This window comes from Pezoporus flaviventris, unplaced genomic scaffold (genome assembly GCF_033815535.1).
Source record: "Pezoporus flaviventris isolate CSIRO_AGI_PZ_B2104156 unplaced genomic scaffold, CSIRO_AGI_Pfla_v1 ptg000081l, whole genome shotgun sequence".
Classification (NCBI taxonomy): Eukaryota; Metazoa; Chordata; class Aves; order Psittaciformes; family Psittacidae; genus Pezoporus; species Pezoporus flaviventris.
Window position 1 is genome coordinate 4,660,857 of NW_026892629.1, and position 25,333 is coordinate 4,686,189.

General features: G+C 39.2%; 2 protein-coding genes across 4 annotated transcripts in view; both read left to right on the forward strand.

The window, feature by feature from the left end:
- The window catches only part of MTCL3 (MTCL family member 3), a 34,367-nt gene extending 22,490 nt beyond the window's left edge, over window positions 1-11,877 (forward strand). Inside the window, exons 5-8 of one of the 3 annotated variants that reach the window (XM_061474982.1) lie at window positions 792-863; window positions 2,106-3,281; window positions 4,556-4,894; window positions 11,797-11,877. In XM_061474982.1, the coding sequence (XP_061330966.1) occupies window positions 792-863; window positions 2,106-3,281; window positions 4,556-4,666 (1,359 nt within the window). In that variant the 3' untranslated portion in view covers window positions 4,667-4,894; window positions 11,797-11,877. Of the gene's footprint in view, window positions 1-791; window positions 864-2,105; window positions 3,282-4,555; window positions 4,895-11,514; window positions 11,643-11,796 lie in introns of those variants that run through there. The other 2 variants (XM_061474983.1, XM_061474984.1) reach the window with 2 other exon arrangements.
- Window positions 11,766-24,861, forward strand: KIAA0408 (KIAA0408 ortholog). The gene is made up of 6 exons (XM_061474985.1): window positions 11,766-11,903; window positions 16,282-16,480; window positions 19,066-19,407; window positions 19,751-19,830; window positions 21,168-22,533; window positions 24,453-24,861. The coding sequence occupies exons 2-6, from the start codon at window positions 16,346-16,348 to the stop codon at window positions 24,624-24,626; spliced, it is 2,097 nt and encodes a 698-aa protein (XP_061330969.1). The 5' UTR covers window positions 11,766-11,903; window positions 16,282-16,345; the 3' UTR covers window positions 24,627-24,861.
- The last annotated feature ends 472 nt before the right edge of the window (window positions 24,862-25,333 follow it).

The window sequence follows — 25,333 nt, forward strand, 5'->3', positions numbered from 1 at the left end:
TCTAAAAACAGGAGTTTCTTTTCTACTCACTTTGGCTATGTAGCAGATGAGAAGATACCAAAGAAGCTTGCTCACATGGTGGTGCATAACTTGTGTGTGGTGCCGTTCTTAAGATAATATGATTTGTTTCTCACTAGGTCTTTACAGTCCAAGCAATTTTAAATTGTATCTACTTGAATATGTTCTGAAAACAGAACAAACCTAGTGACCAGGTCTATGTGTGAGTTTGCACAGAGTTTGTTTACAGTGTACTCCTACAGAGTATGACTGCAAGCTTGAAGCCTGTGGTGGACACAGAAAAAGGTGTACTTATAAATGTACACTCAATAGGATCTCAGTGACCCTGTTTTATGTAGCTTGCCTATCACAGAGGCTAAGGCTACATGTCTGTCTAGATACATCTCAAAGTGCCTTGTCCCCAGTAACGTTGATATCAAGTGATCAAGCTGGGTCTCACTGCTTGCCTCAGCTTTCACGCCTGTAAGTTACCACTTTGGATATCTGCTTTCTTACTTCTCTTGTTATGTGTTAAACATTCAGTATGCACTAGTTTTAAAATGCGTTAAATTAAAAAAGTGACAGACTGATTAAATGAATACTTTAGTTGTATAACATTACTGTGTCATTTTGGGGCAGCTGTGTCTACCCTCTGTATTTGGTATCTCTAGGATTGCAAGAAATTAATTCCTTTATAGGTACATTTGACTTGCTGTGTTTTAAAATTAACGAAATATGAATTATATGCCTCTTTAGTGAAATATTCAGTGCATCTAATTTTGTTACTGTTGCAGCAATCACTCAAAAGAAGAGGGAGCAAAGACCTACCAAAATCAGAAAAGAAGTCACAGCAGACACCAACAGAGGTACGTTGTAATAACTGTAGCCTACATCCTCATGTGGAGGCTTCAGGGACACTATGGAAATTATGCACATGATTTGTAGATTTGCATTTTGCTTGCTTGTTTTCTTTACTCTTTGTATTCTGTGAAATTGAGAGCTCTTAGACCAAATGTGCAGTCAGACAACACTACATCAAGGGCCAGCTAATCATGGAATCATAGAATCATAGAATAGTTAGGGTTGGAAAGGACCTTAAGATCATCAAGTTCCAAACCCCCTGCCATGGGCAGGGACACCTCACACTAAACCATCTCACCCGAGACTCCATCCAACCCGGCTTTGAACACTGCCAGGGATGGAGCATTCACAACTTCCTTGGGCAACCCATTCCAGTGCCTCACCACCCTTACAGTAAAGAACTTCTTCCTTATATCTAACCTAAATTTCCTCTTTCTAAGTTCAAAACCATTGCCCCTTGTCCTATCACTACAGTACCTAATGAAGAGTCCCTCCTCAGCATCCTTATAGGCCTCCTTCAGATACTGGAAGACTGCTATGAGGTCTCCACGCAGCCTTCTCTTCTCCAGGCTGAACAGCCCCAATTTTCTCAGCCTGTGTTCATATGGGAGGTGCTTGAGCCCCTTTATCATCCTTGTGGCCTCCTCTGGACTTGCTCCAACAGCTCCATGCCCTTCTTATGTTGAGAACACCAGCACTCTACACACTTGTGTTTCCCCTTGCTCCAGTGTTGAAGGCTCCTCTCTGGGGCTCCTCACCTTGGCAAAATGATCTACCCACTGGTGCTGCAACAGAAGCCTCCAGCTTTCATGAATGCAATTTTTTTGTGCAAAACTTGTAAATGGGTGCACTGGTGAAACAATATCATAGGCCATTTGTGTGCTGACTTCAGGACTTTTGAACACTGTGAAGTCTAGTACAGTGTTGCAAGCCTAGAAAATATAGGGATCTTTTACAAGCTCATCCTATCTTTCCCCCCCTGAACCTGCCGCCCCCCTGCCCTGTATTTTCTGGGCACTGTGTGAAATGTAATCACAAGTAAAATAGCTTTTTCCTGTCTTTTAAATTTGAGTATTTAGTTTATTCTCTTGAATTTCTTGATTAGTGAAAAAATGATTGCAGGAAAATCTCTTAGTATCTCAAGCTGTGGGTACTGTGATTGTTAATCTTGTAACTTAAGACCGTACACTGGAGGTCTCCTATTTTATATCAAGTTTCTTCAAATACTGCTTTTTCTTTTTTCAAAGGAGGACAATGAAGACTTGAAATGCCAGTTACAGTTTGTCAAAGAAGAAGCAGCCTTGATGAGGAAGAAAATGGCTAAAATTGATAAAGAAAAAGACAGATTTGAACATGAGCTGCAAAAATATAGATCATTTTATGGGGATTTGGACAGTCCCTTGCCAAAAGGTGAAGCAGGTGGGCCACCTACCACAAGAGAAGCTGAACTCAAGCTTCGACTGAGACTTGTGGAGGAGGAAGCTAACATCCTTGGGAGGAAAATAGTTGAACTAGAAGTAGAAAATAGAGGACTGAAAGCAGAGCTTGATGATTTAAGAGGAGATGATTTCTCAGGCACCTCTAACCCACTCCTGGGAGAGCAGAGTGAATCCCTGTCAGAATTAAGACAGCATTTGCAACTAGTAGAAGATGAAACAGAATTGCTGAGGAGAAATTTAGCTGATTTGGAAGAACAAAACAAGCGCATAACAGCTGAGCTGAACAAATACAAGTACAAGTCTGGAGCCCATGAGAGCTCTAGGCACCATGATAATGCCAAGACAGAAGCATTACAGGAGGAGCTAAAAGCCGCGCGAATGCAGATCAATGAGCTGAGTGGCAAAGTCATGCAACTCCAGTATGAGAACAGAGTCTTAATGTCCAACATGCAGCGCTATGACTTGGCCTCTCATCTTGGGATCCGTGGTAGTCCCAGAGACAGTGATGCAGAAAGTGATGCAGGAAAAAAGGAGAGTGATGATGATTCCCGCCCCCCTCACCGCAAAAGGGAAGGCCCCATCGGTGGAGAAAGTGACTCTGAAGAGGTACGCAACATTCGCTGCCTGACACCCACGAGGTCTTTTTATCCAACAGCATCTGGGTGGCAAAAAAACTTCACTGACAGGCAGCAAATGAAGGACATTCGCTCTGAAGCTGAGCGGCTGGGCAAGACAATAGATCGCTTAATTTCTGACACAAGCACCATCATAACAGAGGCGAGAATTTATGTAGCTAATGGGGACCTCTTTGGACTGATGGATGAGGAAGATGATGGCAGCAGAATACGCGAGCATGAACTTCTTTACCGGATCAATGCACAGATGAAGGCCTTCAGGAAAGAGCTTCAGGCTTTCATCGACAGACTGGAAGTTCCGAAGTCTTCGGATGACCGAAGTGCAGATGAACCTTTGTCAGTGAGTCAGGTAGACTTTTACTTATTAAGGCCTACAGGTAAAAAGGCTGTGCCAAGTGAACTGAGTCTCAAATTTGATGTGTGGCACATCAAAATTCTTAATTCTAGACAATGGAAAAAATCACTACTTAAATTATTTAAATCCTCATTTGGCCAAATGGAGCCTTGTTCTACCAATGGGGCTGTTTGTGAGCAGTGAGTAAGTCTAGTCTTGTGGAAATCATAAGAATTATTTTCTAGGAGGTGGAAGATTTTACTCCTTTCTGGCTTTGCAAGTGCATTTGCCAGAGTTGCGCTCCAGTAAAGGCAGCGCAGACAGCATTTTTGGCAGATAAATGAACACGATTGTTTTCTTAGTGGTTAGGTTCCTGCTAAATGGATAGAAAGAAAATGTTATTAATTTTAAACAGGAGGAAACATTAAATTTCCAAAATTATAGAGAATAAGACAAACCACAGAGAAAAATAAACTATGCAAATCTACTGTACAGTCACAGAGCCATACAGTAGTGTGAATATTGGAATTACTGTAACTGATTGTATCTTTTGAAGGCCTATGGGTCACTGCTTGCATGCAGTAGTGACTAACATTTTTTTTTTTGTAGTTCATTTTTATGTAGAATTGTTCCAGAGAGTTTTGGGGGAGGAAATTCCTTGCTGACTCAACATCTTTTGCCATGATAATTTAAAATTGCCTACTCTTATTTTAGCATGCAATCCTATAGTTGACAAATCCTGCTATTGATCATGATATTATCTAATATTTTAGGAAGTCTTTCGCTGTGTTAATTTACTTCGTGCTGTTCTGCCAGTTTATGGTCAAAGTAGTTGACAGATTAAGGTGAAAGATGTTATTTCTTATTCCTGACTAATTAGTCTTTTGTTTCCTTGTATCAGAAAGTCACAGACGCAGTGAGTTTAAAGCTAATCAATTGCTATACATGTATTGCATGAAATCAAACAGAAACAACATTTAGCATGCTTACTTTTTGAGCTTGCTATAGCTCTGAGCTTGTAGAGCTCCCATTAACTTAAAGGCAGAGCACTGCATGGGCTTATACAAATTTAAAGCAAACTAATTAGTGTTATTTCTAAACAAATAATATCAATAGTTAGATTGGACACGTCAGGGCTTGGCCATGCAGAGCTCCTGTTGAAGTCAATGGGAGATAGGCAGTTGGTCCCTCCACAAGCATAGTCTGATTCACTATTTATTTTGTTGAAACTTTGGACTTGCTATTCCATTAATTGACTGTTCTCTTTGTCTTTGTATTTACTTTCCCAGATGTTCCAGCCTATCATTTTACTTATTCTCATCCTTGTATTATTTTCATCCCTTTCATACACAACAATATTTAAACTTGTCTTCCTTTTTACACTGTTTTTTGTACTGTAAGCCATTCATCATTTACTGTTCATTGTAGTATTATTTTCAGTTTGTTTATTTTGTCCATCCTCCAAGATAAGAAGTGCAAGAGACATAGTTTCTGTAATAACAACTGCTGTAAAAACACTGAAGACTACTTGTTTACCAAAAGCAAACCAAACCAAAAAAAAACCCTGCAAGAACCATACCAAAAGGTCATCCAGTTGAATAGGAAACCCTCTCACCATGGTGATCCAGGTAAGCAAAGAGAAAATGGTATTTTTCCCATTGTCTGAATTTATAATTTTTTAATAAAAAAAAATCCTGAGTGACTGGAACCAATTTATTATTCATAATTTGCACCAAATCAGAAATATGCAGAGTGGGTGTGAAGAATCTGTTCCTTTCTTCCTCCCACTCCCAGAAAAAGAATTTGTATTCTAGCCATCTATGAATAGTAAAACCACATTTTATATGTATTCTGCAATTGTATGTCACAGCTTGAATATATTTTGCATGCTTGTGATGATAATGTTTTTCAGTATTTTATCAAGTGGATTAGACACTATGGAAGGCACAAAATCAGGACGCTTGGTATTACAGCCCTATATCTGGAAATGTGGCAAGGAGCTGGAGCCCTGAGAATGAGAAGCATGAGGAGGAGGAATCAGAGTCGGTGAGGAGTCTTCTAACAGATGTAGGCTGGCTGCATTCTCTCTTTGCTCCAGAAAAATGGCCACTCCACAGTCTGACTTGAACTGAAGAGAGTGAGGGTAGTCACCTTGTCTGATGTCAGATATCTTTTCATAGCAACTGAGTTTATCATATAACATTTTCCATTCTGTAGCTGTCAGGGCTCTGGATCCCCTTTCCAGGTTTCAGAATGGATTTTGAATGAACATGGTAACTCTTGGTTTGCTGAGTGACCCCTGCCTAAGCGTGCCATTAGTAGTGAGTGACCACAGGTGAAAGAATCTTGTGTACACAGGTGTGCATCAATAGTCACTTGGTATTCCTGTCTTGCCTATGAGAGGCTGCAGTGAGAGCGTAGGCAATTCATATCTTTCTACGACACTGGACATACATAGTTTCTACAAACAGTAGATGTCTCACTTTGAAAACCTCATCTGAAATGCCACTGGAGCTCAGTTTTCTTTCTGTTTTATTCAACCTACGAGTCCAAACCACTGAGTCCCACAAATACGAATTCTCCAAAGGTGATTGTTTACAAGTAAGTGGATGAATGCCATTCTTTTCGTGCAGATGCCTTGATAAAAATCTAGTCATTAACAGTGGTAATAAATAAAGCCGTTTTTTTTTTCTAGCTGGCAATAAGGACTCCCTTTAACTTATCATGCTAGCACTCTATTCATTTAACTCATTCCCCAGTAAGAGCAGATCATCTCTGTGCCTGGGTTGTGTTTTGCTGCCTGAAATAAGAGACGCACCTTTTTAAGGGAAACCCCACAGAGGAAAGCAGAGATTGGGCAATAAAAATTATTTTATAAAAAAGAAAAAAATAGTAAACTCATAATATTCAGCATTAAACAAATCTTCTGGTTTTCTCCTTGTTTGTGTAGCTTTCCCTCAGCATACTCTGCAGATGTAGTAACATTGACCAGTTAAAACACTTAACCTTGATTTAATCCAAATACTTATTCCTACCAGGTGATATTGTCATCATTATTAGCAAAATGCGTCAATATATATGAGATTAATAGGTAGCTTTGCCTGATGTCCTGATTAAAGAGAAAGTCAGGCCGAAAATAACTTTGAGGAGTTTCTAAGCTGCTCTACGTTATGCTCAGTTGCCTAAAAGTCCCACATGTTAGAAACTATTATGGCAAGATACGATGAAGCGTATAATCCTTTCACAGTGAATTTCTGTAACTGTAAAGATAGTTCTCTAATCACTTGGAAAAGGCTCTTCTGCTGCTTTTCTCTCTGCAGCTGCTGAAAGAAATTTTACAGCAACTGCTTGAGAATGTAATTCTCCCCATCCCCACCCCACCCTCCCACCCCCCTGGATTTGCAATTTGGACATTCAAAGTATAATAATTTGAGGCTTAAACTTGTCATATCAAGTCTTAGAATGAAATTGACTTTTTCAGTTTCTTTCTGTTTTAGTGTCTCCCTTGGGGGAAGATAAGATCATTTGGGTTTCCTTAAATGTTAGTAGCTCAATCCCATAAAAGAGAAAAAAAAAATAAATCCTTCAGTCTGTTCTGAAGTTCTGGGCTGTCAGATTTTAATCTAAACTTTATATACCTTTCTCAGCCTTGTATTTAATGAAGATGAGTAGAGTGGGTTTGATTTACACTGAGTGTATCAGTAACAGTACTCCTGTAAAGTAGTAGGAAAGCTTAATACACTGAAGTCATACGTTGAATACATCTTGGAAGTAATTGGGAAAGATTTGCTTCTTTCTCACAAACCTGAAAAGGTGAGGATGAACCTCTTGAGACAAAACGGGGAGGTGATCACCTCTGCACAGGACTGACAATTATAACTCCATTGATTTCTCCAAGTGTTTTTTCTTGCATGTAGCTGGAGCTTTCCTCATCCTGATTCTGTCAGACAAACAAAGCAAATGAAAGCTCAGACCTTTTGGGACGTTTAGGGAGCTTTTGTAAAGGCTACAATCTGAAATTAAAGCATACCAAAGCATACAAAATCATTTTAGAACCTCCCCACGGTCTTTGAATCTGTGATGAGCAAGGGAAAGGTGAGGACCCCTGCAAGCCTCCATGCAGATAAATCTCAATGAAAAATGAGATGTGGTTTTCATGTCCTTCTGCATTCAGCTTGAAAGGAGTGATTTGAGCTGCTTATCTGGTTTGTACCAGATACTGCAAAGAAGTTGACAGCCCTCCATTTCTCACTGTTCCAGAAGCTGGTGAGAAAGCTAATAAAATCAGTATGGACATCTATCCGTAGCCAGAAGATAGCATCTATCCAAGGAACATGTTCTGTGTCTTGCTAAATTGTGATAACTTGGTCTCACAAGGAAACACAATAACTACACTTCGAAGAAAGGCACATAGTCCCCACTCAGTCGGCCTGGTGAGCAAAATCCACTTCATGGGTGAGGGAGTAAGTGCAGCTGAACATGTCCACATCCTCTAGCAGGAGTTTGTGGGAGTCAGGGAAGGCAGAGATGGACAGAATGCTGCTGATCCACCAGATTCTGTCTGCTGCATAGCTTGTGATTCTGAAAAGTGATGAGACAAATGGAAGATTTTGCTTTTAAGTGGCAACAAGCTGGCTATGCCAGATTACCCATCAGTTCAAGCTTTAGTTATATCAATAGCAGATTCACAGTTCCCATTTTGGAATATTCTGGCAAAATACTAATATTCAGGTAAATATTTTATTTGAACTCAAAGATTGCCTTAATTTTACATTTCTCTGAAAAAAATAATTTGTTTCCTGTGTTCCCATAGAATTCATTCCATGTTCTTTCAGAAAGAAGAGATCTTGCATCTGTAGATTTAATTCTGGCATTTTTATACTTGTGTAAATCAGTAGCAACTCCAATGAATTTTTTATGTCATTTAGAAAATAGATACATTTTTCCTTTAATGCAACCAGATAAGTTTGTTTCCTTTTTAGAGTTGTCTCTGAATGCCCTGACAAAATACCTCTACAAATATTTTCTTTGCTGTTACTGAAAAATTCCCATGATACTAGAATGTTCATCTTCTCCAAGATGAGAGATATTTCTTTCAACCCAAAATATCCATGCCTGAAGCTCCAGTTAGAGATAGAATAAGTGTCTGCTGACACATGTCACCAGTGCTTTGGAATCAAAACTAGAAGAGAGCAGGTGCTATAGTGCAGAAATATGCCCGGCAGTCGGAAAATAGAAAATTGCCAAAACCATGGCTGTCTACATATGTGTTATAAAAAGAGATGAACTGCACATGAACTTTGGGAGTTGTTTACAAAAACAAGGAGAACTTTAGGGTATTAGATGCCCTTCCCCTTAATCACCCTAGAATCTGATAGGTGAGTAGGAGACTTCTGAAGGCATCAGTGTCAGGCACGTAATTCCCATTGGCTTACATTTCTGTGTCTGATTAAATGCCAGGGGAAGTGATATTCAAACCCAGCTTTTGCCATTACACATGCAGTTGCCTATGGGGAAAATTACAGTGGCTCTATTTAAAGCAAACATCTAAAGTATCTGCCACTGATTTCCAATGTAACCTTGGAGAAGTGACATAACGCTTTTTTGGCTCTATTTCTCTGCTAAGTTATATATTGCTACAGAAGTGCACAATAGTAAGAGGAGACAGAATTTGTATTGCCTTCTGCCCATTTCCCAATTTATATATCCACTCCTGAGATATATTTGCTAAGATTATCAAGATGTACATCATTCAGGAATCTGATGTTGTAGTTGGCTTGATTACTGTGGCAGCAATATTGTTCTTCCTTCTTTCTACCAAACTTATGTGGATATAGCAAAATGGGTGTGCCATAACCAAGCTGGTACAGCAGAACTGTAAGTGCTGCAAAACCATCTTGAGCAGAGACTATTGACCAGAATACATATTACCCTCAGTATATATATTCTGATTATAGTCCATGCTGAAACTCATGTTCCCTTGTCTTCAGTCTTGAATGCTGAAGAGAAATTTAGCAGGGGGCTTGTTTAAAATCCCCTTTCACATTTTTTGTTGAGATGCTGACTTTTAACACAAGCAGAGCTGATACTGGGTGTAGACAAAGTACACTTTGCCTGTGGAAGCGGTGTGTGGGATCCAAAATAAGCCTTCCTGCTTATTTTGCCTGAGCCAGAGGCCAGAAAGCTACATTTGCTGCTTTGTCTGCTGCTGTTGGAGGGTTGACAGTCTCTGTTGGATAACTTTTGTTCTTCAAACGCAAAAGTCACTACTCCTACACTTAAGGGTGTCTGGAGCAATGAGTCCAGGGATTTAGCTTGCTTCATATTTTCTTTGTCCCAACTTTTCTCTGCCTTTCCTATGTTAGGATGAGTTTAACATGGCCCTTTGAACTAAGAATGGGGTCCAGCTCTTATCTCCTAATAATGAGCCCCTCAGTCTTACGCATTTCTAATTCCTTACACTGACAGAAACGTAGGATTTTGCCTGAGTGAAAACTCACGCCTGGGATATAATCTATTGTTTTCTTTAATTTTACTGTATTTTACTTCAGAATGTTCACCTAAGACGAGAAGGGGCATTGAGTTAGCAATACTAAGAACACAACAATAATAGCCTATTCTGAAAGATAAGAGTAAAGAAACATATTCAGAGTCTGTCTTCATTTGCAGTGGTGCAGCTGTGCTGGCTTTGGAGAGGAGGCAGCAGTGTGGCACCCAGCCTCCAGCTGTGGGCTCAGTTCTGCTCCCAGGCACTCAGGGTTCGCTCCCAGCTATGTCTGCTGTCTTGCTGGGATGTAACCTCTCAAAAGAAAGTCACACTGTTGCACTGTTTTTAAATTCTCAGAGTTTAGAGGCTGTGGAATGTTCAGTCTTGTACTTGGGCATCTTTGTTGAGTTTATAGATCGCCTTTGAAATTTTCACAAATAGCCCAAGTCCCATTATTTAAGTTACATGGGAGCAGAATAAGCACCCCAGTAATGTATTCACTGAGACTTATAGCTAGACCATATAAGGAGAAAAAATGTGTTTTCCCTGAAACCTGCTTTGGTATTTACTATAAAATGTACCCAGAGCTAAAATCCTTATGCAGTGCATGGATTTTATCACAGAAAAGCCTTACAGTTCTAAGGAGGAGAGTGCTGACTAGCCAAAGGATGTGCGAATCCTCATATCGTGTCCTTCTCACTGACTCTCTTGTCATCGGCTGCTCTGCCTACAAAAATATATGTCAATCCTGCTTAGTGCACTCAAAGACGCCCATCTGGTAGCAGAATTTACCCAGAATTTTATGATGCAGGAGTCAAGTACTTTGTGGCCCTTCTCCAGTTACATGTGGGGACAAAATGTTCCCTGAAATGTGAGTTTTCTGACTATAGTGGTCTCAGTCACTGTGCACAGCCACATCCAAGCACAAGTATCCAGCAGGGCAGTGGTATGTGTGAAGCTGCTGCCTGGGGGTCTCTCTCTGTGCCAAATGAAAGCAGTTTAACATGTAGCAACAGGAGTTACTGTGGTGGGCAGAGACACAAGGAGCGAGCTGATCGCCTTGTGCCTGCAGCTCAGCAGGGAGAGCAGCTGAATTTCGCTACACTGGCTTCAAGGTCTCCCATGGGCTTTACTTGCTGGATCATTTTTGTCATATATACTCTCTTCCCTCTTCCCATGCTGCCACTTGCATTGGGCACTCCTAGTGCTTTAAATCCAGACTGATGTGGTTTTGGACCTTCCTTGCTAGCCTTGTGCTAGGGATGAGTTTCCCTGTGCAAAGGAGATTCTCCATCCAATTTCGAGCACTTTACTTTGCTGACACAGAGTATACTAACAGACCAGAGAATCTGATGTAGAAACCTTGTAAAGTAGTAGAAATATTTGGGTACACCCCAAAGAAACCATTATCACCATTCCCAGAATGCAAGAGAGTAGGATTATACAATGCTCAATTATTCTGCACTTCATACATGATAGCATAGTTAGAATACATAAAAAGATTTTAGGGGAGTGGCTTGCTTTTAGCTCTTTAAGTTAGCTGTTAACCAACAAAACTGCTGCTTTAAACAAAGCCCCTTTACAACTCAGTTTTTGAGGATCAAGTTGCAAAGCTCAAAATTATCATAGTAAAAAATATAACCCTGAAAACCAGGTCTGGAAGGCAGGAAGGAATCTTCCTTTACAACATGGACGCTAGTAAAAGAAACCTGAAATTGCCTATTGTCACAGCTTTAATACTAACAGTGGCTGCTTTGGCAGGCTTTAAAGACTGGACTGCACTATAAAACCTAAAAATGTCCTGGACTTGGAGTTGTTTACACAAAATATGAGGAGATATTAAGTTACAGAGCTGGGGGTTGGAAGAGATGGCTTTAAAACCATCCTCCATACACTGACGTCACGTGGAAGCCAGCTGCTGGGATGATGCTGAACGGAACTGTTTTTCAGTTTGCAAAAGTTGCGGACTTATTCAAAGAGAGTTACAAATGCTGCCCCGGTTGGAAGGTTGTGTCTTGCTCAGCTTTCTCATTTCTTTTAAAGATCAAGATTTGCAGAACTGGATCCCAGCTAGCTATGCATTTCATTGCTTTCACTGCTGTTTAGAAATGGACTGAAAGACTTCTAAGGGATTTCATATTCCATGAAAGGTATGGTTACAGTTTATTTTAAATCAGGGGTTTGAATAGCTAAGATTAAAAAAGAAAGCAAATTACTTGTGTGGAAAACAGTTATTTAAACATCTCTCTAATGTTATTTGTATGTAATGTGGTGCTCAGAGCAGACGCAGATATATCAGCAGGATAGGGATGACAGGTAGCGTTGTGAGCACTCAAATCTATCTTTCCTTCTCTTTCATTATTTCTCTTTCTTTCCCACCCTCCCTTTTTTCTTTTTTTTTTTCCTCTTTCTTCCCTCCATTTCTTTTCTTTCTTTGTTTTTCTCTTTCTTTCTTTCTCTCTCTTTCTCTCTCTCTTTCTCTCTCTCTTTCTCTCTCTCTTTCTCTCTCTCTCTTTCTCTCTTTCTCTCTTTCTTTCTTTCTCTCTCTTTCTCTCTCTTTCTTTCTATCTTTCTTTTTCTTTCTCTCTCTTTCTCTCTCTCTCTTTCTCTCTTTCTCTCTTTCTTTGTCTTTCTTTCTCTTTCTCTCTCTCTCTCTCTTTCTATCTCTCTCTTTCGCTTTCTCTCTAGCTTTCTTTCTCTTTCTTTCTCTTTTTTTTTTCTTTCTATCTCTTTCTTTCTCCCTTTCTCTCTCTTTCTCACTCTCCCTCTTTTTCCCTTTCTGTTCTCTTTCCCTCTTTCTCTCTTCATCTCTTTCTTATCTTTCTTTCTCCTTTTCTCCCTTTCTCTCTCTCTTTCACTTTCTCTCTCTTTTTGTGTATAAAGTCCACAATGTTGTGACACATGGCACACTTTTATAACTGAACAGATACATAAATGTACTATTTCCTTAGTCATCTAAACCACAGCACTTTATTAGAAATATATTTTAATAGCTTTTTTACCTGTAAAATCAAGGGAAGATTCGTGTATCTGAATGGTTGTACACATCCAGTTTAATTAACCTCTGTTGAAAAACAGCATTTCAGCTCATGTCACTGCAGATTATTTTCAGAAGTTAGTAGAGGTTGGTTGCAAACTATTTTGCAATTTTAATATGTGCATAGGAAAGGCATGGGAAGGACATGGGGGAATAATAACACTAACATCAAATAGTTGCTTAAAACATTTTTTGCTTGACAGAAGGAAGAGCTAAAGGAAAAGTTGAGGGAAAATGCAGCTGATGTAGACAAAATTGATTATTTGCTTGAATCTGATTGCTGTAATGAGCTTCTGACCTTGTCTAGGACATGCAGAAAGTGCCAATACTGCAAGAGCACAGTATTATTCTGATCTACACAGCAAATTATAATGTGGCATTTTGCATCTCTTTGGATTACTTGACCCATGTGAAATACCCATGGGGACATCTAGATGCACTATACGGGCAGAGGGTATACTATCAGGATGACAAATTGGATTTTATTGCTAGTAGGGAAAAAAAAACAAACAAAAATCCTCCCCCCAAAGCCTCCCCTCAAAAAAAAAAAAAAACAAAAACAACAAACAAAACGAAACAAAAAGAACCAAAAAACTACCAAAGAAAAAAAGGGAAAAAAAGTCATAGAAATAGGAGCTAAAACACTCTGAGGAATTTATCCGCTGTACAACAGCAGCAAAATTGTATAGTCATCCAGCTGCCAACATCAATAACATGAGTTTTCGTCTCAGAATTTATGTCAGGAGGAAATTGGAGAAGCATAAGAAGCAACACGAGTTTTTTCTGGATCTTAGAGCTACAAGTGACTATCTGTAATTTTTGTAACTAGCCTCTTCCAAGACTTGATTTTATTCTAATGGTCTCCCATCTGTTTTTATAATCAGATTCCCATATGAAGCAATTTGGAAATTGTTAAGATGAATGTAAACATAGCAATAGTAATTCCCAGCAGTAAGAAACCACTAGGGGCCTTTTCAATGCTATATGCATGTTTGAAAGGAATACATATTATATATATATTATATTATATATATTTTTTTTTTATGTGTGTAAAAAAATGTGCTATATAGTATTGACTTTCTAGTAGTATGTTGCTGATCGAAGCATGGTCATTGTTACTAATAGTGCACTAGCAAAATCACCATTTGTGAAAGTTGTTGACAGATTGTGTCTGCCTGTCTTGTTCATGACTTTACAGCATTTGTAAGTTTTTATTTCTTTCTGACATACATTTGAAGGATTCTAGTGGAGCAGAGAGTTGACTTTTGTTTATTTCTTAGAGATGTCTCGAAAGGTTATAGAGACATAAATGTAGGAAAAAAAAGGGCAAATGACTGTACTAAATATTGCAACCTTAAAAAAAGTGCAGAGAGAAAATACTGAAATGGTTTAAAAGTTCATTAGCAATAGGTGTTTAGATTGCGTAGGTCACAAGTGCAGTGGAATGTTTTTGTAAGTTGTTTTTCACCAACACTTTATGAAAGTCTGGCACAAAGCTGAAATGTTGGACTGGAGAGGTGCAGTCTTTGTAGCCTAGCTGCTTTCCCTAAGAAGCCATGAGCAAACCAGTGCTTGATTTCTTTTGTGATGGGAATGCTGCTCTTAGTTTCAAGGGGTGTATGTTTTCATAAAAGCTGTCCTGTATGTTTTCAGGCAGGTGAAGAAGGTCTGAAATCTGTTTGTAGATAGCTGAGGGACAGATTTCCATTTCAGACCTTCAGGGCAGGTGTGAGTCAGATTTTGAAAGACTAAGCTCCAGTACCATGTTACATGGTGACATGGTTATCACCATCCTGAAGCAGGCTGACAAAGATGTTGGAAGAATAGTCAGCTTGTTCTCTAAATGCTCCATCCAAAATTGCTTGGGGCAGCCAGTTTTGCGAACCCGGAATTAGGACTGGGCCCATGATGGTTGTCAGTTGAGAGGTCCTTTAGCAGGACTTCTTATGACCCAAAGACCTAAGTAACCCACTGGGCTTCAGCTGAGCTCTTCTGCTTACTTGTTCATGAAAGAAGCTGATTTCAAGTTTGGCATCAGCTGCCCAGTCAGCTGAAATAATGCAGACACTGGTAAGAAGATTACACAGTAACCACAGCTGAATCAACAAGACTTGTCAATAAAATACAGGATGGGGAAGAAATTTACGTGAAGCTCAAGAATTAATTTTTACTAAATCAAAGAAAATATGAATGATAAAATGGACAGTTCCTGTGGGTTGGCAATCACAGACCATCAGTCAGGGAAATGAACAAATTCCTAGGTTTGCTCCTAGTTAATTCTCTGATAATTCATTTGCCTGCCCATACACTTGGTTTATGGCAGGAGACCAAAATATTGCAGAGGCATTTTCTGACTAGAACTGGATTCCATGTCCACCTAACTAACACAACAGCTGGCTTTGAGAGCCAAAGTCAACAAACTCAAGTATCAATATGTGTATACCAGCCATTGTACCACAGGAGCCATCGTGAATAAGTGAGTGTTATTTTGGCCTTGCTGGCATAGTAAATGTGCTGGTGGAGTTCTTGCTGTAAAGCCTAAGAAAGCAAGAGGAGCACCAGGCCTATAAAGTCTGTAACTGTTTTGCTTCAAAGCCAGAGAAGCAGATCCAAAATATTTCCCATAAAATATACATATTTAGTGGTTCAACTGGTAATTTTTCATCCACAGATACTAAAGACTTCTGAAGAAGGGCTAATCAGTTAAATATTCTGAACAAGGTTTTGAACTAGACTTGAGAATATTTTCTTGTTTTTCCTATGCTGGTCCTAGAACTAGCATTTTTAGATTTAGATTTGTAAATCCAAAATATATTAACTTTTTATAGTGACCTATAGTCTTTTATGTAGTAGAATGATGCTTTATACTCTATGTGTTTATTGTTATTAGCTTTCCTGTCCTGTCTTGCTTCATGTATTCTAAAGTATTCATGTAGCCATGAGAATTATCTGCATGTATCAAGTTTACAGTCTTCAATTGCCAAAAGAATGTCACAGTCTTTGTCATGCTACATGCATGTATGAAAGGGGTGCATGAGCAAACATAATCCCTTTACACTTGCAGTTGTCTCTTGAACAAACGTAAGAATAGTTTTGACCCTCAAGGGCAGATGTTGCAGGATGCCAAGGTCCTCAAGTGCCATTCAGTATCATGCAGACTTGAATTTTGCTGAAAACAGGTTTAAAGTGAAAAGTAATGCAAAGTGGCTACCATACTGAGCTCGCTGTAGCTGATGTTGCTGAATTCTGTTGTACTGCATGTGGATCACTTCTCCCCATTTCAGACTGGGCCTCTCTGCCCTTGTGTTTGTATTCTATAATACTTGGTTTGTCCGTATTCCAGTCACACTCCAGATATATATCATGCAGTTGTATGATGCTGTCTCCTGCAAGCACATTTCAGTTCATAATTTGGGGGGGGTTGCTTGAGTCTTTTTTTCCCTGAAAGTTAGAATCAAACACAAGTAAGGTTTATTCTGATAAACTTCCAGGAAACATTCAGGGAAGAAAGAGAAAAAGCAGAGCTGTCTTCTTGCTGTTAAACAGGCTGTAACCATGGACCTGAGTAAACAACTGGAGAATACTGAGAGGAACTGGAATATAGAGAAGATGGAATTGCTGGAGAGATTTGACAATGAAAGGAAAGAATGGGAATGTCAATGGAAGGTTATGCAGAAGAAAATAGAAGAGGTACTTTAAAACAAAACTCTGAACACTAACATTTTCGCTTGGGATGAAGTGATTGGGGGATGCTTCAATTTTTTTTTTTTGTATCCTTTTTGTTATTTGTCACTGGAAGTTTCTAATAGCTGATGGTAAGACTCAAAGCCAGGCGTTAAGCAGTATTTACAATTGCTCATTTAATAATCATAAATATGAAGCAGGTGGTTAAATGTTGCTTTGTGTGAAGTCTGCTATGATGTTGTTGGCTGTATATACTGCTGCCAGCTCTCTGGGCATGAGCCACACTGCTCATATCATACAAGCTTTTTTCAAGTATACACTGAACAACTGCATATACAGTGTTTAGAAAATGCATATTTAGTAGCAAAAACTCTAGGTGTCATAATTTTTCTGGCAAAAATGGATTAGATATCACAGGTCTGCTGGGGTAAATGGTAATACTAAAAAGAAGATCATACATTAAATGCTGCATGATGCAGAATCATTCTGGCTAGAACCTGCTCCATTTATAGACAGCTTTCAGTAGAGAAAACAGTTACAGTAAATACCATGAAAGTCCTGACACCATGTGTGTTTACGGGTACTAACACTCACTCCTTGCCATTTGTAATGCATGTCCTTCCAGATATAGTTACGGTAATTATTTATTACTTTTTTATTCCCAAATTGTCCCTGTGGCAGAACCGTCTGGCATTCTGTAATGCATAAATTGAATCTGCCTTGGCAACGTATAGAAGCAAGTTTTTTCACCACTAAGCTTTCCACATTTTTCATTCTAATATACACATGGAGTAGTTTTGCTTGCTCTCTGCCAACACCATCCTGTGGCTGAGCAACACAGGAATGTATAGCAGAGATTGCTCACATGAAAGTATGAGAAGAAAAATTATCAGAGCCAAATGCATTGCAGCCATACACTGCCTGTTAAACTAGCCTGCAGCATAGCTCCGTAATATCAGCTGTCTTATATTTTACCTGCAGATCTTGCAGACTTTGGTATGATAGTCTTTGCCATATTTTGCTTTTGTGTTAGGACATTTCTATGCAATCTTGCATAATTTCACTGCTGAGGTGAGAGTCCTTCAAAAGTTAGTGATGCAATCTGCATGTGTAGTTGAATTTCAGTTGGTTAGGTATATGGGCTGCTATGGAATGACAATAATGTGTTGTGAAAAGGTATTTTGGCTATTAGCAGTACTGACAATGGCAGCAAAGACCATGTTTTTTCAATGTTTTTTATTAGTATATGGATTAAGAAAACATGACAGAGACAGAAAAAGAGATAAATAATGGATTTGGGCTAAGAAGACAAGAATGAAGCAAATCACTGGGTGCTACAGGACCAGACAAAACTACAGATGGTATCCCAAGGTTATCGGTATCTTAAGGTCACCTCCTTAACTGTGGCTATAGCCCTTGATTTTAGTTGCCTGATGTTTCTTCACCAGAAGCCGCATGGCTGGAGAAAAGGGGAGATACCTTTTAAATGCCATCATCTGCAGAAGGATTTCCTCAATAAAACTTGTGCTACCTTTTCAGCTTGTGTTTTTATTTAGTATTTTTATCTAGCCCCCCAAAACCTAACTTAATTACTGGATTACTCCAGGAAGATTTATGTGGTTTAAGAGATGATACTGTTACGATGTGGTATCCTTCCTTCTTACTGCTATGCTGAATCCGTATGAGGCCCTCATTCCTTGGAAATGACAAAATTCAGCCCTCAGGTTTCATGAGCAGCTGGGCTTGGGACTGAAATCTGAAAGCCCAGGATGAGGTCAAGTGTTAGCTCTCTGAACGTGAGAATACTTCTGATGTTCAGCACTACTCATGAAATGGCCGCATGTTCTTCCTGTTGTTATACTTCACTGTCCTTCCAAAAGCTGTTGAGACGGCCTTGTGCACTGTGAGAAAGCAGGCAGATGGCTGTTCAGAGGTGCCTGCTCTTTGTTTTCTTCACAAAATCAAGTTAAGAATGAATGTTTATAAAGAGCACTGGGATTCTTGGCACTGGAAATGATACTGTAGGCAGAAGAGGTTTTTATGATGTTGCTATTTTTTCTAATTCATAATTTATCGCAGTTCCCTAGTTTGAAATTGCTGAGTGACAGGAATTATCACCTTTTCATTTACTAATGAAGCCACTGCATCTCAGCGGGTAGCATGAAAGAAGATAAGAAGGTGACAGCACATTGCCAGATAATACCATTCTGCAGTACTGATTTATATCTTGAATCATAGGGGAGGATTACACTTGCCTGAGAACTAGAAGAGTCTGTGTTGGTGCAGATGACACTGTATGTAATGAGAATTCACTTTCCCTCCTTAAACTAACATAATTTTCCAGCTGGTAACATAGCCAGAGCCTTCTCTCTCCCTCATATTCCCCATCCATCAGATCAGGGATGTGTCCACCACATAGTGCACTGTTATAGCATCATAAAATCAATTTTTACTAACACACGTACAAATCTTTCTACTTGGTATTCTTCTACTGAGTGAAGCATCATTCAAAACAGAATATGAATATATTCTTTTACCATGAAGTTCATCACAGTACCATGATTTAATACAAGGTTCTATTGTCTTTTCAGCTTTACCAGGAGGTAAAACTTAGAAGGGAGAGCAATATGAACGTCCATGGTAATAATACGATTCAGAGCAAGATGCTGCAGCTGTCCTTGCATTCCCCTACTTTGGAAGAGAGTGACACAGTGGAGCTGAACTGTCAACACAATGTTGCAAATGACAGGATGGAAAAAGGAAGTTTGCTCAATAAAACAGGACACAAATGTAAAGAAACCAGAGCCAAGGGCAGAAACAGTGCTCTGTTAATGGACAATCTGGCCTTTGAGAATGGTCACAAACCTGAAGACAGCCTCAGCATCAAAACTTCCAAGAAAAATGCCAAGAATTATATTGGTGATCTCAATGTAGTAAGTAAAGTATGGGCATGTCTTGGTTACAAGGGTGAGGAAAATACTGCAAACTTTTGCCTGCCAGGGTAGCCTAAAGAACTGATCTCCCTGATTTTAGCTTTCCACCAAGGCAGTCTCTACTTCCTCCTTGGTTTGCTATTGATGAGTGTTTCTCACTGTTTAGATGTTTTAACAGCATGCTCTTTACCTCCATTTATAACCTGGGGTCATTTTTGTATCTTTCTTTGTGCTGCTTCCCTCTGCTGTGAGTCTTAAATGCAAGTGACCACAAGTTTCAAAATAATTCTGGAGATACCATTTTAAAGGCTTATATTAAAGGACTGTTTTTATATTTATAAAGGCTCTCAAAGAACTTGCCAGAGTCAGTGAAGAATTATGCAGCTATCAAGAGGAAATCCGAAAGAAGTCAAACCACAGAAGGTACAAACATGTTTGGACCCTAAATTAGAGGAAGAAAATGAATAATGAGATTGCTTCTGTTCTCTTTGAAGGAGTAGTTGCTATTGAGTTTACTAGGAGCTGGGCAGTTCCTATACTCCTAGTGTTTCAGTGATCAGTAAAAAATATTCAAACGAAATAAACTGAAATATGATACAAGGGCACATTTTACTAGCAAAATGGAGTGTATCTGTAGAACCTACAAAATTAAATTTTTATTTATACAAGATTAAATTGTACTTGTTTCTAATGGCTATATAGAGGATTGGGAAAGTGAGCACATACTTCTGTCTGCCCTGGTCCATTTCCATGCAGTTCTATACAACACTGTATGGGTTGGTTAGGCTGGGAGGTTTCTTACATTAAGCTTGTATCTAGCCTTAAGTGTGGGTGATGTGGCAGGAACTGACAATCCAAGAGTGTAAAGAAGGCAAGAAAAAGAAAAACAACCATACATTTGTTCTGATGGAAAGATGGTAAGCCAGACCCTGAAAAGTATGACAAATGATTATTCCTTCATCTGTTAAAAATTCAATGTTCATAGTCTCCCTTTAGCAAGCTAAACACCCGTCTTCCTCTTGAGTTGTGCAGAAATTCTCAGAAGGTAAAACTGAACGCATGGTGTGACAGGGTGCACACCATGAAAAAGATTAAGAAAGGCTGTGTCTCAGCTATGCTGAGACAACATGGAAGTCTGCATCATGCTAGGCTCTTCTCAGATGTTCCTGAAGAGCAGAGGGGCTTCTTATACCCCTCCATGCAACCAGTTGTCTTTCTGTCACTAACTCATTATTGTAGCTGGGTTAGTGTTCGTATTTTTAAAGCTAATAAATGCATATCTGATGAATAGTTTCTAAATCCTGGCCAGAAAAAGGTGATTTTTGAACAGATCTCAAAAGACACATTTGTACTGTCATGGATAATGTTAGGAAACCTATACACAGGATGCACTATAGTCCAGAGCTTTCTTTATTCAGTTCATAGTCAGGTAGACTCTCACTGGAGTCATTAGAACTCACAAGATTCCACTGTTCCTACTGTAGGATAGGTAAGAAAACAAGCAATCACCTATAAAGGTTCAGAAAAAAAAAAAATAAGAGAAAGGAATACAAGATTCCTTTCGTTGATCTTTCTTTAAATTCTTCATGTATGTTTCAAATACGATGCTGGCTGTATCAGCTGCAGTAAAACTGCTCCCAGATCTTTTTAAGCAGCCAGTGTTAAACCAGTTGCTCATAGGGAGAATGAATCCATGCTGAGGTCCCCTGGGAGAATAACCTTATTGCTCATCCCTAAAACACCTCTCCCTTTATTTCCAGAATGAAGTCACTTCCTTTCCTGGGGGAATTTGAGGAAACCCAAAGCACAGTTATTCTGCCTGAGATGAACCATGTGTCCAGCAATGAATCACAGACTTCAGTTGCTTTTGAAACAGAGGAACATAATAATAGGAAGAATCTGATGAGCTCGACGAAGGATATGTCTTATGGTGGTCTTACTGGTGATAAACAAACAGACTTCAGATCTTGGCAAAAGAAAGAAGCTCCACCAGTTCCTCCACGGAGCACTTCTTGGCACCTAACAAACTCACTTTCTGCGGTTGTACAGCTTTCTGAAGCGTCAATAAGAGATACAGGCATCAAAAGCAATTGCAAGTCTCAGGACTGTAAGAGTGAAAGAAAACTGATGAATCCTTCACCTATAAACCAGAATGAAACTGCAGCAGCCTTTACAAGTGAAGGGCAGGCTGTGAAAGGTCTCGCGATAGCAACTGCTGCAATACCCGTAACCAAAAATGAGTGCAGTGTGCCAACAAGTTTCTGCCACAACACATGGGCATATGATGCGGGCAAACTTGGAAAAGACAATAGAAGTGAACCCTCCTCACTGTCAGCCCAAAAGAGTTGTTCAGATGGAAATATGGCCCAAAGCAACAAGATGCACCAGAAACAAAATCCCAGGTCTCAGAGCAGCCCCTGTTACAGTAATGGCTTTTATGCCCCTGCTACCCTGCACAATGATCTTTTGGAAGACTCTAGGTATATTTCAGGAAAGGCCCAAAGAAATGAAACTTTAGCAGCAAAGATTGATGAGTTTAACCGGACTATATTTCACACAGATAAATGTAACAATGCTTTGCAAGCAAACCAGGTGCCTCAAGCAGCATCAGAAGATCATAAACCCTGCAGCCCACTGAGTGACTCTGCTATTAGCAGGACAGAAACTTTAAATACATCTTGTGTTTCAAATCCCAAATTCTCTGCAACAAAGGAGCAAAAGACTGGCAACCCTAGCAAAGCTGTCAGAACAGCAGGGCAACAAAAGCAAATGAATGGACTTCCAAATACTAGTGGTTATAGGCACATGTTTCACGAGCATGACTGGAGACCAAGTAATTTATCTGGTCGCCCACGTTCAGCTGACTCAAGGTCAAATTATGGAGTTGTTGAAAAGCTTTTGAAAAACTATGAAAAATCAACAGTGACTTCTTCATGTAGTGCAAAATGCTGCAAAGAGCAGTGGACACGGGCAAATTCTGAATTCACCGGTGGGGATTGTGAGCCATTGAGTCAGTTTTTAGAAATGCTCCAGATTGAGCAAGGAAAGCAAGAATTGCCGAGGAATTCAGCCAGGCATATTGGGCAGCAAGTCAAGCAAGGAAAAGAGAGGCAGAAGTTACGAGAGGTAAGGTTCACAAAAATTGCAAGAACAAAATAGTTCAGTTTCATACAAAACTTTAGATTCTAAAGTGAGGCAGGGTAACAAGATTTTGTAAACAATTAGGTAAAAATAGACACTTTAGGCCAGGATCTGGGTGAGTCAGGAGTATTTCCTCTGAAGATAATAGAATTGTGGGAGGACAGAAGCTTGAAAGTAAGAATGATCAGTGAAGACGTGTGCCAGATTCTGATCTCTGCTACCATTGTGTAAAGCAAGATTTTAACTGCACTGCAGTTATTTAAGGATTGAACTAGTGAGAACTGCAGTCAGATTTTAACTCCCTCCCTTCTTCCCTTAGCTGACGAGTTATTTCATAAGCCTTCCCAAAAGGCTTAAGCACACTTGGCCATATCAAAATCCTAGATGGCTTAGATAGCATTCTTCAGCATCCAGGGTGCTTCTTGGTTCAAGATATCCTTGGAACTGCCTATGAAAAAGGGTACTGTAATTCCATAAAGTTTCTAGTAATAAAATGACCTCTTATTTAATCTCAGTTCCAGACTTCTCCTATATATTCATGCATAGGCTCACAGAAACAGGAGAGTATGGCATGACTAATTGATTTATATTTGGCTGAATTTTATTTGCAAAAGCTTAGAAATACTGCCTTTGCCAACATTCTTTCTTAATGGAAATAGAAACAGATGATTTTGAACATACATTGTAAGTTGCAGGTTCTGTAAAAGGCCACAAAGAAAGAAAAGTAATTTTTCCTAAAATGCTCCTTGGCCAATAAACACAGAGATATGTCCCTTAGCATCTCAGAAAAGAGAAATCAAATGTGTTTTGAGCTGAGGAACTTATATGGGTTCAGACTGTCAGCTGGATGCTTTAAACTATCACAAATTCACAAACTTCAGTGGAGCTATGTGGATTTTAAACAGCTGAGAATCTTACCATGCAGGTTTTCTTCTGCATGTCTTTCTGACAGCCTTGCAGTGATGCAACATCTTGCTTAGCAGATTTTTACTACAGCACAGAAAGAAAAAAAAAAAATGAAGCTTCTTTTTTTTATCCAATGAATTTTTGATAGGAAAACAAATTTTCATCAATGAAACGTAGGGAAGAAATAATGACGACATAGTGACTGAGTTTACATTGATATAAGCCCAAAACAACTTTACTGAACCAATTGGATTTTATTCTCCATAGGCTCACAGTTTATGTTGTCATTTCTATTTGTACAAACTAAGTGTAGAATATTGCCTGATCAGGGGATACCATTTTAGGTCCAGCAGAATTCCTGTCACGAAGATACAATGAACTACACACAGTATGAGGCATTTAGTTTATTTTCATTATTTCCAATTTGCATCACTGTAGCTGCGATCAAAAGCTGTTGGTTTCCCTGTGTATATAAGGCTCTGCATGTAGGCATGGCACTGCATTAATACTTAAACATTATGAATTAGTTACCAAGTGTAAACAGCTTCATATTGCACTAACGGAAACAGAGTTCTTAGCAAGATGTGACTGCTGAAATGGCAACTACAAAAAAATACCTGAAAAGTATGTAGAACATACTCTGGTAATGTATGATGATATTCTGACTTCTACATTTAGAACTCTGTACAGTGTTTATTGAGAAAAAAAAATTTAAAAAAATGTAAAGAAATGAGAAGTGAATGTCAGTTGTGGCTTGCATTCACATTTTATACCTTTCCTTGTGTCTGACACTTGTCTCCATACATTTTAAACCGCAGACGATGTGAGAATCCCTATACATAGAAATAGCTGTTCTTTTGCATTCTGCACATAACTGTGCTACTTTTAATAGCTTCAGACCACCTGTTCTGAGGTCACCCCAAATGTCTTCCTACATTCCCACTGCATTCCACAGAAGTCGTAACTTGTTAAAGCAAGGAATTGCCTTTGTGTTCTAGATCTCTGTGCCAGCTAAGTGTTCAAGCGGGAAGGGTTTTTCCCGGCCTGCTCGGCCAGCAAATCGACGCTTACCTTCCAGATGGGCATCCAGATCACCATCAGCACCACCTGCTGTGAGAAGAACGACATATAACTGCTCTATCTCTTTTCGGTCAGAGACCTCAGTAGTCTGAACACAGAGCTGGGTTGGATGGTGTTGTGAAAGCTCTACGCCTCATTGTAACTGGTAACTCTGTTCATTATGTGTTATAGCAACCAGCTCTACACTGTTGTATCTTGTCCAAGAACGACCCCCACTACATGCCGGACAAAGTGTTTTGAATCTTAGATCACCATCACCATGGTCTTCAGTGTTTTTATTGAGACAAAATAACTATAGCCCTGTGGTTTTTTTTGGTTGGTTGTTGTTTGGGTTTTTTTTTGGTAATAGCTCACGAGGAATTTCTTTTAAATAGCATCTTCCTTAATTTGCCAATCAGTTTTGAGTTGAAACAATGTATAGTGCTGTATATTCTGACTCTTCTGCAAACAGCAGAACATAAAGCTGTATGCATGATCATGTGTTTGTAGGTGCATGTGTTGGACTAGGAAGTATACAGGTCTGTATTTAGAAGAGACAAACTGTGCTAGTGTTGACATTGAAATTACAACCTATATCCCTACATATATATACTTTGTGTTTATTTTAAAAAGTTTGAAATATACAGTCCTGATGACATTTATATTTTGTATATCTTTTACATAGGCTCACAGGTGTGGTATTTAATGTACAAAACCTAAATATGCATTTTTGTGATTGATTGCAGCGATAATGCCTTGCACAATACGTATCTGAAGCAGACTAGCTCGACTAATATGTCAGTCATGCTTCATGGCATCC